Raw genomic sequence first — 11,598 nt, 5'->3', positions numbered from 1 at the left:
CTCCCACCTCAGCCTCCCAAGTAGCTGGGACTACAGGCACACGCCACCATACCTGGCTAATTTTTTATTTTTATTTTTGTAGAAATGGGGTTTCACCATGTTATCCAGGCTGGTCTTGAACTTCTGAGTTCAAGTGATCTGCCCGCCTCAGCCATCTAAAGTGCATAAGCCTCTGTGCCTGACTCTGTGTGGTTTTTTTATTTTTATTTTTACTTATTTATTCATGTATTTTTTGAGACAGGGTCACCCTCTGTCACCCAGGCTGGGGTGCAGTGATGCAATCTCGCCTCACTGCAACCTCCACCTCCCGGGCTCAAGCCATCCTCCCACTTCAGCTTCTTGATCCTGTCATTCAACTCACTTGAGTAATTGGGACCACAATCACATGCCACCACACCTGGCTAATTTTTGTTATTTTTTTTTATTTTTTTGAGATGGAGTCTCACTCTGTTGCCCAGGCTGGAGTTCAGTGGTGCGATCTTGGCTTACTGTAGCCTCTCTCCCTCCTGGGTTCAAGCGATCCTCCTGCCTCAGCCTCCTGAGTAGCTGGCATTACAGGCATCTGCCACCATGCCAGGCTAATTTTTGTATTTTTAGTAGCGACAGGGTTTAACCATGTTGGCCAGGCTGGTCTGGAACTCTTGAGCTCAAGTGATCCTCCCACTTTGGCCTCCCAAAGTACTGGGGTTATAGGCATGGCCCCTGTGCCCGGCCCCCTGTGTGGGTTTAGTTATAAATTTATTTACACATGTTTTATTTTCTTGTATATGTTATATCTTGTGAATATCTCGTGCATGCTTAAAGAATGTGCCTTCTGCTCACATTGTTTTTTCTTTCTCTTTCTCTTTCTTTTCTTTTCTTTTTTTTTTTCCCCCGAGATAGAGTTTCGCCCAGACTGGAGTGCAGTGGTATGATCTCAGCTCACTGCAACCTCTACCTCCTGGCTTCAAGCAGTTCTCCCTCCTCCTCCCAAGTAGCTGGGATTACAGGCATGCGCCACCATGCCTGGCTAATTTTATACTTTTAGTAGAGACAGGGTTTGACCAGGCTGGTCTTCAGCTCCTGACCTCAGGTGATCCTTCTGCCTTGGCCTCCCAAAGTGTTGGGATTTCAGGCGTGAGCCACCACGCCTGGCCTGCTCAGATTGTTTTTTTAAATGTCAGTTGGATCAGGTTTGATTCTTTTGTTCAAGTCTTCTATATGTTTACTGATTTTTCTGTCTACTGCTCCATTGATTTCTGAGAGGGGAGAGTTGAAATCAACAAATGGAATGTGGATTTGTCGGTTTTTTTTTTTTTTTTAGCTGTATCAATTTCTACATTATTTTTTCAGAAGCTCTGTTAATTAGATGCATATGCATTTAGGATTATGTCTTGAAGAGTTAACCCCTTTATCATTACTCAATGTTCTCACTTTATCTCTTGTAAATAGTCCTTGTTCTGAAGTCTGCTTTGAGAGCATTATTAAGTCCTCCTGGTTTCATATTATGAAGGATGTTCACTGTGTACTAGTTACCATTTTAGCTCACTATATCTTGGGCTGCATTTTTACTACTTGCCTGAGTCCAGTGAGTCAAAACATTCATAAGCAGAACAACTTACATGAAGCCCAGTTTTATTGCCCACAGATGGGCAGCAAGGGACAGGAGAAGCCTAGCTAGCATTCATTGCAAATCAGTCCCTCAAGGCTTGGGAAAGCTGCCCAGAGTGGATAGTCTGTGGACCACAGCTAGGGGACCCAGGAAAGGTTTATGTCCCAAGGGCAACATGATTCACTGGGCTAAAGATTAGAGGACATCCTGTTTGAGGGTGGAGGGAATGACAGGAACAGAAACTGAGGCTCTTCCAACCAGCTCCTCCTTGTCTCAGGATGCTTCATTCCCAGTATGTTATACAGTTACACAGAGGTGTGGGGCAGAGCAGGGAACTGGCTTGATTCAAAGCCACCTGGAGCACTGCCCTGTACATATGCTTATTGTTTGAATGTGTATCTGTTAGCATCCTGTTTGTTTGTTTGTTTTCCTTTAACCTCTCTCTGTATATTTGAAGTAGATTTCTTGTAGATAGCATTTACTTGTTTTTTGTTTTTTTGTTATGTATGTAGGAGTCAAAACCATTAGTGGTATTGACAGGACCACGGACAGCACTATTTGGCCATATATATATATATATATATATATATATCTTTTCCCTTGTCTGCCGTGGATGTTGGAATAAAGTTGCCAGATTGGTGGTGATCCATCTCATGATCCTGTCATTTAACTCACTTGTGTTGTGATCTACCGTGTGTAATAAGAGACTTTAAATCCATGTACATCTCTTTTGTGGAGCTGGACAGTCAAAGAAGTACGAGCCATTCCTAGCACATAATGTCAAAACATAAGCCCTGCATTATGCTTAGGTTTAGAAACTAAAACTTCACAGAAAGGAGATAACAAATCATATTCACATCTCAAAACCCAAAAGCTTGAAACATTTCATTTGTAGAAAAAAGGAATAAGAGGCCAGGTGTGGTGGGTTATGCGTGTAATCCCAGCATTCTGGGAGGCTGAGATAGGCGGATTGCTTGAATCCAGGAGTTTGAGACCATCCTGGACAACATAGTGAAACTCTGTCTCTACTAAAAATACAAAACAATTAGTGGAGTGTGGTGGCACAGGCCTGTAGTCCCAGCTACTCAGGAGGCTGAGGTGGGAGATTCACCTGAGCCTGAGAGGTGGAGGCTGCAGTGAGCCAAGATCATGTTGTTGCATTCCAGCTTGGGCAACCAGAGTGAGACTGTCTCCCCCGCCGCCAAAAGGAAAAAAAAGAAATAAGGCCAGGCACCATGGCTTATGCCTGTAATCCCAGCACTTTGGGAGGCCAAGACAGGAGGATCCCTTGAGCCCAGGAGTTTGAGAGCAGCCGGGGCAATATAGTGAGACCCTGTCTGTTCATAAAAAAATAAAATTATCCAGGCATGGTGGTACAATTTTGGCAATTTTATTGTATAAATATCATAGGGTATACTTACACAAACCTGTATGGTATAGCCTACTGCACACCAGGAGAATATGGTACAGCCTGTTATTCCTAGGCTACAAATCTGTACAGCATGTTACTGTACTGAATACTGTAGTGTTCATCTGTAACACAATGGTATTTGTACATCTAAACATATCTAAAACCTAGAAAAGTACAATGTAAAAGATAAAAAATAAGGTACGCCTGTATAGAGCACTTATGAGTGGTGCTTGAAGGACTGGAATTTGTTCTGGGTGAGTAGGGTAGTGAGTGATGAGTGCATATGAAGGGGGCCTAGAACATTATGTACTTTTATATGACTGGCAGCTCAGTAGGCTTGTTTATACCAGCATCACCCTAAACACATGAGTAATGTATTGCACTTACAATATTATCAATATTACCGCAGCTTTCACTAGGTGATAGGAATTTTTCAGCTCCATTTTATTTATTTTTTATTTATTATCATTATTATTTTTTGAGATGGAGTCTCACTCTGTTGCCCAGGCTGGAGTGCAGTGGTGCGATCTCGGCTCACTGCAACCTCTGCCTCCTGGGTTCAAGTGATTCTCCTGCCTCAGCCTCCCGAGTAGCTGGGACTACAGGCACCTTCCACTACGCCTGGCTAATTTTTGTATTTTTAGTAGAGACAGGGTTTCCCCATGTTGACCAGGCTGGTCTTGAACTCCTGACCTCAAGTAATCCACCCACCTCAGCTTCCCAAATTGCTGGGATTACAGGTGTGAGCCACCACACCCGGCCTTCAGCTTCATTATAATTTTATGATACCACTGACATATATGTGATCCATTGTTGGCTAAAAAAACATTATGCAGTGGCCAAGCGAGGTGGCTCACGCCTGTAATCCCAGTACTTTGGGAGGCTGAGATGGATGGATCACGAGGTCAGAAGATCAAGATCATCCTGACTAACATGGTGAAGCCCCATCTCTACTAAAAATACAAAAAATTAGCCAGGCATGGTAGCGGGTGCCTGTAGTCCCAGCTACTTGGGAGGCTGAGGCAAGAGAATCGCTTGAACCAGGTAGGCAGAGGCTGCAGTGAGCCAAGATCGCACCACTGCACTCCAGCCTGGATGACAGAGCGAGACTCTGTCTCAAAAACAAAAAACAAAAAACAAAAAACAAAACAGCAACAACAACAACAAAAAACCCGTCATGTCATGCACCTCATGATTGTATTTACTGTGTAATATGTAGTGCTTTGTTTTTCTATTACTGGAAAAAAGATACACCTGGGGCTTGGGAATGACGTTCTGGTAGAGATGTAAATTTGGGATTTACTAACATTTGGTTTCAATTGTTCCTTATTAGGCAGAGGTATATCCATGACTCAGAATTTATTTGTAGCCTTAGAGATCATACTTTGAGGGAGTCAGTGTAGATGAGATTGTGCTGGTCCTCATTTACCTGATTCAGAAAGAGCCAGCTATTGTCATCTGATTTTAGCTGGACAGTACAGGGATTACTGCCGAGGTTTACCAGGTACCAACCTAGGCTAGACCGGTTCTGTGCATTTACTCATATAAAATCCTTATAACAATCCTGCCTCAGAGTTGTTCTAATGGAAGTGGAATATTGAGCACAATAACTAGAACACAGCAAGTTCTCAATAGGATAACTATCATCATGATTATCATTTATTACTGTTTTACAGAAGACGAAACAGAGGCTCAAAAAGATTGATTAGGAGGAGTTACAGAGCAATCGAGCCTGGGCACAGTGGATCACGAGGTCAGGAGTTCGAGACCACCCTGACCAACATCATGAAACCCCGTCTCTACTAAAAATACAAAAATAAGCCGGGCGTGGTGATGCATGCCTGTAATCCCAGCTACTCAGGAGGCTGAGGCAGGAGAATCGCTTGAACCAGAGAGGCAGAGGTTGCAGTGAGCCAAGATCGCACCATTGTACTCCAGCCTGGGTGACAGAATGAGACTCCGTCTCAAAAAAAAAAAAAAAAAAAAAGGAGTTACAGAGCAATCAATGAAGAGGGCTGATCTAGGTCTTGTACAGTTTTAAAGTCTATGCTCTATCTCCATTTTAATACTTACCATGTAGAGTGTGCACATGACATGTCATTAGTGGTTGTGTGACCACAGGCCAGTCATAGCACCCAGTTTCCTCATCTGTAAAATGGGGGTAACACTTAATGTTTTATGTAGAATGTCTAGAGTTCTTAGCTGTGTGAAGCTGGAGGCATAATGAAAATTAGGTTTACTCCATCTTTCTTTTCTCTGAAATGCATTGTGACATCTTTCCAGATTTTAAGTATTAATTCTTTACTAGTACTGTGTGGTTACATAGATCTTCCAGCTTGAGGCTTGTCTTCTCATTTTGTTCATGGTAATATTTTCACTAGCTGTAGATCTGTAACAAAGAACTGTAACAAAGGTGGATATATTAATCTTTCCCTTATAGCTCTTGCTTTTTGTATCTTGCTTAAAAATTTATTCCAATAAATTTGTACTCCAAGGTCACAAAGATATTCTCTTACATTTTCTTGTGAAAGTCTTATAGTTGTTAATCTACTCAAAATATATATATATTTTTGGATCAAAGTAGGGATCTAATTTCATTCCCCACCCCCAATAATTGTTCCAGCAACATGGAAAGTTCATCCCTTTCCCCACTGATTTCTAGTGAACATCTGATATATATAAAGTGTACATTTATGTAAGCCTTACAAAATATCACACCATTTTAATTGTTATAGCTTTATATATAGTAGGTATTATTAGTTGGGAGGCATGTCCCCTCAGCTTGTCAGAATTCTATGGAAATTTCCTTTGGGATTGTTACTAGAGCTGCATTGAATCTATAGATATGGTTGTGGGAGTATTGGTATCTTTACCATCATGAACATGCTTTCTTCATGATTTAGATATTTTAAAATGTTTTTAAATATAGCTTAATATTTTCCTGCACAATAACCTTCACAATCTTTTAAAATTTATTTCTAAGTACTTAATGCATTTTTGTTGCTATTATAAAAAAATTTTTTTAAATTAAATTTTTGTTTGTTATTTGTTTATACAAATGAAATTGGCCTTTGGATTACTTTGTGTTTGTTCTTATGCATTTCATTAAAAAATCTATCTGGGAACCTTACTGCAGTCTTCCATAGTATAAATTATATGGCATCAAGTTTATATTACAGTTTTAACTCGTTTGTTATTATTTATTGTTTTACCAAGCACTACGAAAGACTATTATTTTTTGTTCAAAGGAATACTGTTTGCATTTGTTAAAAGGAAATGGTGTTTCACAATCTCTGTGGAGATTTTAAACAAAAGGAGCATGTCTCTGTTCTACTTCCAGAAATCCTCATTTTGTAGCTCTAGAGAAAACCTGAGCTCCTTGTTCTTTTGAAAATCTCCCATATGGTTCTGTACATTTCTGTTGGAAAACCACTGCTAGAGAAGTTGCTAAACAGTAAAAGCATTTAGCCCATGGTGATGTGGGGGAAGGGAGGCATTTCATTTAAAATTATGAAGAATTTATGCATCGTGTAGTATTTCATGTGTGATGTATAGATAAAATCAGTATATTTACACAGACAATTGTTTTTAAGTGACAACAGGTATGAATTTAAAAAGAATGGACATTGAAAAAGAACCAAGTCACAGTTTGAATGGGGTGTGTTGGTTAAGTACTCAGTATATTTGTATTAAAACTTAGAATATAATTTTGTTTTTCCCAGTTGGAGTCATTCGATGCCCAGTTTGCAGCCAAGAATGTGCAGAGAGACACATCATAGATAACTTTTTTGTGAAGGACACTACTGAGGTTCCCAGCAGTACAGTAGAAAAGTCAAATCAGGTAAGTGTATTACGTCTTAAACCTTTTGCCAGCTCTTTTTTTTTTTTTTTTTTTTTTTTTGAGACGGAGTCTCAACTCTGTCGCCCAGGCTGGAGTGCAGTTGGCGCAATCTCGGCTCACTGCAAGCTCCGCCCCCCGGGTTCATGCCATTCTTCTGCCTCAGCCTCCCAAGTAGCTGGAACTACAGGCGCCCACCACCTCTCCTGGCTAATTTTTTGTGTTTTTAGTAGAGATGGGGTTTCACTGTTTTAGCCAGGATGGTCTCGATCTCCTGACCTCGTGATTCTCCTGCCTTGGCCTTCCAAAGTGCTGGGATTACAGGTGTGAGTCACCACGCCCAGCCTCTTTTTCTTTTTTTTTTTTTTTTAAATTGAGATGGAGTCTTGCACTGTTCCCCAGGCTGGAGGACAGTGGTAGATCTTGGCTCATTTCTACCTCCTCCTCCTGGGTTCGAGTGCTTCTCTCATCTCAGCCTCATGAGTAGCTGGGATTACAGGCGTGCACCACCATGCCCGGCAAATTTTTGTATTTTTAGTAGACATGGCATTTCACTATGTTGGCCATAGTGGTCTCGAACTCCTGACCTCGAGTAATCCACTCACCTCGGCCTCTCAAAGTGTTGGGTTTATAGGTGTAAGCTACCATGCCTAGCCTCTTTTGCCAACTATTGATGAGGCAACCTAAAATGCTGGAGGTCTTTAAAAGGAGCCAAACATTAGATAATTGATCTATAAAATTATATAACATTTTAAAAGGAATATAAAGAATAATAAATAATTCACCTTAAGAAATTAAACAGTGAAACAGGGACAATCCAGAAACTCTTGATTGCATACCCACATTCCAATCTCCTCCAGAGAAACCATTATTCTATATTTGACATTATTTCATTTCTTTGTACTTTTACTGTGTATTGACAATGAGATTTTTATTTCAAGCTCAGTTTTTCACTTTTTTTCTATTTTAATGATAAGCTCTATAATGATACATATGAAAGACTCCATGTCTTTGATCTGTAAAGTTTTTACATTTTTAAGAAAGCCATCTTTTCTATATGGTGTTACTTTGAAAGCTTCATTTATTTTTTGGGGAAGGGGTGGTGGTGGTGGTGGTGGTGGTGTTTTTTGGGGAAGGGGTGGTGGTGGTGGTGGTGGTGTTTTTTGGGGAAGGGGTGGTGGTGGTGGCGGTGGCGGTGGTGGTGGTGATGTTTTTTGGGGAAGGGGTGGTGGTGGTGGTAGTGGTGGCGGTGGCGGTAGTGGTGGTGGTAGTAGTAGTAGTAGTAGTAGTAGTAGTAGTAGTAGTAGTGACAGGGTCTCACTCTGTCAGCCAATCTGGAGTTCAGTGATGTAGTCATAGCTCACTGCAGTCTCCAACTCCTGGGCTCAAGTGATTCTCCCACCGTAGCCTCTTGAGTCACTGGGACTTCAGGTTTATGCCACCATGTCCAGCTAACTAAAGCCTCATTTGGTAGCATTGTCCAAGGTGTTGGATTTAGAGATCCAATGGTGTTTTTATTTTCTTTCTAACTTCTGTAACCCACACGTAGAACATCTCTGTTGGCTTCTTAAATCTAGATGTCAAATCTATCATGCATAATCTATAGTACTCCAGTGGGGGTTAGCCATGTTGAGATTAATTCTACAGCTTGTACTGAGTATAGTGTATTAGTCTACTTTTGGCTCATGATTCATTGATGATTCCTCTAAGCAGTTCCCAGAAGATCTGGGAAAGAACTAAATCTGGTTAGGGAAAAGCAATTATTAGCTATGTTTTTCAGGACTCTTTAGTAATCACGTGGTTAATTTCTGTACTTTCTGTTGAATTTTTAGTTTTTTGTTCCTTGGTAGAGCTACAGGAATTTAAGGTTCACTTTAAATGAACATAGCCACTACTGACTAAAATAGCTGTTTTTGTAGTTTGGAAAGTATCCACAATTCTTCCTGATGTGAACCTTATCAAAGGCCAAAACAGACAGGCTTGCTGCAGGAGATAAACTTTTTAATTATTTAATTGTGAAACCACCCTTAAAGAAAGAAACATAATTATTTATGTAGGTTACAGTGTTGAGCACTTAAGTCCTCTGAAAGTTCTCTTCTAAATACAAATGATTTTGTTTCCGTCTTCCATTGTGTCATGTCACTTTGCTTTACATGTGACACCTATCGTGTCACTTGTAGCTATCCTAGATATCCTAGATATTCATTAGTCATATTCATAGTAGTAGATGTGCATGCTCAATCCAGAAAACTAAAAAATACAGTAGCATAAATAATCCTCAAATGTAAAGTAGCATAAATAAATGTCAACCAGGTAGGATATTCGTATGACATGAAATGATGATAATAGGACATGAGAGTTAAAGGGATTCTAATCCAAAGGACAAGTTTAAGAGGCTTCTTTATTACCTCCATGTGATCAATTAGTTTTCAGTATGTTTATGTTTATTTAGTCTGCTTCTGTCACGGAAACATAGTAGGAAGAAGTTAAACTAGAGATGGAGTCCAATAGACATCCTACATGTTGACACTGGGCATGCATGGGTTGAGGTAGGAAATGTGGTATGAGAGTAGGGTGCTGCTGGGGGCATTTGGTAAGGATGGAGAGTGGAGAGGTCATATGGGGGATGAATTGAAACCAGGCAGTACTTAGCAAGAGGTAGTGGGAGCTGAATTAGCATGGTAGCAATAAGGAAAGGAAGTTACCACCCAGAGAGAACTTGATATGCCTGACTGGGTGTGAAAGGTGAGAGATGTTTTACTGTCTGGATGGTGCCTTTCACAGAGATCATGATAAAGAGGGTAGGAGGTAGGTAGGTTTTGAATGTGATTGAGTTTGCATTGCCTGTGAGACTGTAGAGATGTCATCATCCATGGTTAGAATGGTGCTCTAAAGAGAGTTCATAGCTGGAGATTTTGAAAAGTTCTAAAAACTTTTTGTTGTAGATAATTTCAAGCATTACCAAAGAAACAGTTGACATAACAAACGTCCGTGGACCCATCACCTAGATCAATAGCCATCAACTCTTGTTTTGTGCATACTCTGATTACCCCCAACCACTAGATTACATTGATGTTAATTCCAGCCATTATGTAATGTCATCTTTAATTTTTTATTTTTATTTTTTGAGACGGAGTTTCGCTCTTGTTGCCCAGGCTGGAGTGCAATGGCGAGGTCTTGGCTCACTGCAACCTCAGTCTCCCAAGTAGCTGGGATTATAGGCGCCCACCACTACACCTGGCCAATTTTTGTGTTTTTAGTAGAGACAAGGTTTCACCATGTTGACCAGACTGATTGCGAACTCCTGAAATCAGGTGATTCACCCACCTCGGCCTCCCAAAGTGCTGGGATTACAAGGGTGAGCCACCGCGCCCGGCCTCATCTGTAAATATTTTGGCATGTACTTAAATAAAATATTTTTTCTGTAAACATAACTACCATATGAATTTCTATGTAAAAATAAAAGGACCAGCCTGGGCAACATGGTGAAATCCTGTCTGAGCGAATGAATAGATGAATGAATGAACGAACGAACGAACGAAAGAACGAACAAGAAAGAAAAGCAAGCAAGCTGGGTGTGGTGGTGTGCACCTGTAGTCCCAGCTAGTTGGGAGGCTGAGGTTGGAGGATCACCTGCACTCAAGGAGATGGAGGCTGCAGTGAGCCATAATTACGCCACTGCACCCCAGCCTGGGTGACAGAGTGAGACCCTATCTCAAAAAAATAAATAAATAAATAAATTTCAAATGCTTAATGATCTCTTATTGTTATCAAATATCTAAGCAGTGATCAAATGGATCTAATTATTACAGGTTTTTTTTTAAAACAGTGGTTTGTTTCCATAAGGATCCAACAAGGCCTACACAGTACATTTGGTTGATTTGTCTCAAAACTATCTTTTAATTAATCTCAAGTTACCCCTTTGCTTCTCTTGCTTTCCTTTTCTTCCCATTTAACATTTTCGTTGCATAAACTGGGTTGCATATTCAAAAGAGTTAGTTTTATTCTGAATTTTGCTGATAATTTCCATAAAGTCATTTAACATGCTGATTCTATGTTTTGTGAAACTGTGAATTAAAATGAAAAGTAGTGGCTTGTTTAGGTTCTGGTTCCATTGCGAGAGAAGGGTAAGAATACTTTGATCCATATGGCCATGTGTATGCTCATCAGGAAGCATATGGTGTCTGGCTGTCTTTCTTTTTTCTGATGTTAGTGGCCATTAATGATCACTGCCAAGATTGCTTATTTCATGAGGGCTTTGAAAAATAGTGACATTTTAATTCTATTATTCCTCTTTATTTCTTAACTGGAATAGAAAGAGAAAGCTTCCTTCATCAATTCTTTGATTACCCTGACCTACGGTTCATCCAGGAAAGGTCGGTTCAATTTTGATTCCTTCCCTTTAGTTGACAATTTTTAGAGCAGTGAGTTAATTTCGTAGGATTCTTCAGAGGTGACTAATGAGAGGAGTATGTGTGTGTGTGTTTGTGTGTGTATGTGTGTGTGTGTGTCTGTGTCCCTCTGTTTTGAGTCTGTAGTAGTCATTGCTCTCTCCCTTGCTGTTTTTTCTGTCATTTTCTGTTCTAGACCTTGAAGCATCCATTTCTCCTAGGTGCCTTGATTCCTTTTCATGGGAAATAATATTTGGAGACCACAGTATGGTACGATGGGTGCTCATCATCATTGAGTTGGTCACCTATCTAGGCCTTTCAGGGAATTATCTAACAGAGACTATTTATTTATTTATTTATTTATTTA

General features: G+C 40.3%; 1 protein-coding gene across 1 annotated transcript in view; it reads left to right on the top strand.

Annotated features, from left to right (window-relative positions):
• TRIM24 (tripartite motif containing 24) overlaps positions 1-11,598 on the top strand; it is a gene marked incomplete at its 5' end in the record, with an annotated part of 148,600 nt that overhangs the window by 50,174 nt on the left and 86,828 nt on the right. The window contains one exon of the mRNA XM_011995508.1: positions 6,725-6,843. Within this exon, the coding sequence (XP_011850898.1) occupies positions 6,725-6,843 (119 nt within the window). The remainder of the gene's footprint in view (positions 1-6,724; positions 6,844-11,598) is intronic.

Source organism: Mandrillus leucophaeus, unplaced genomic scaffold (genome assembly GCF_000951045.1).
Source record: "Mandrillus leucophaeus isolate KB7577 unplaced genomic scaffold, Mleu.le_1.0 Scaffold49, whole genome shotgun sequence".
Taxonomy (NCBI): domain Eukaryota; kingdom Metazoa; phylum Chordata; class Mammalia; order Primates; family Cercopithecidae; genus Mandrillus; species Mandrillus leucophaeus.
This window is presented reverse-complemented; position numbering and strand designations above follow the sequence as displayed.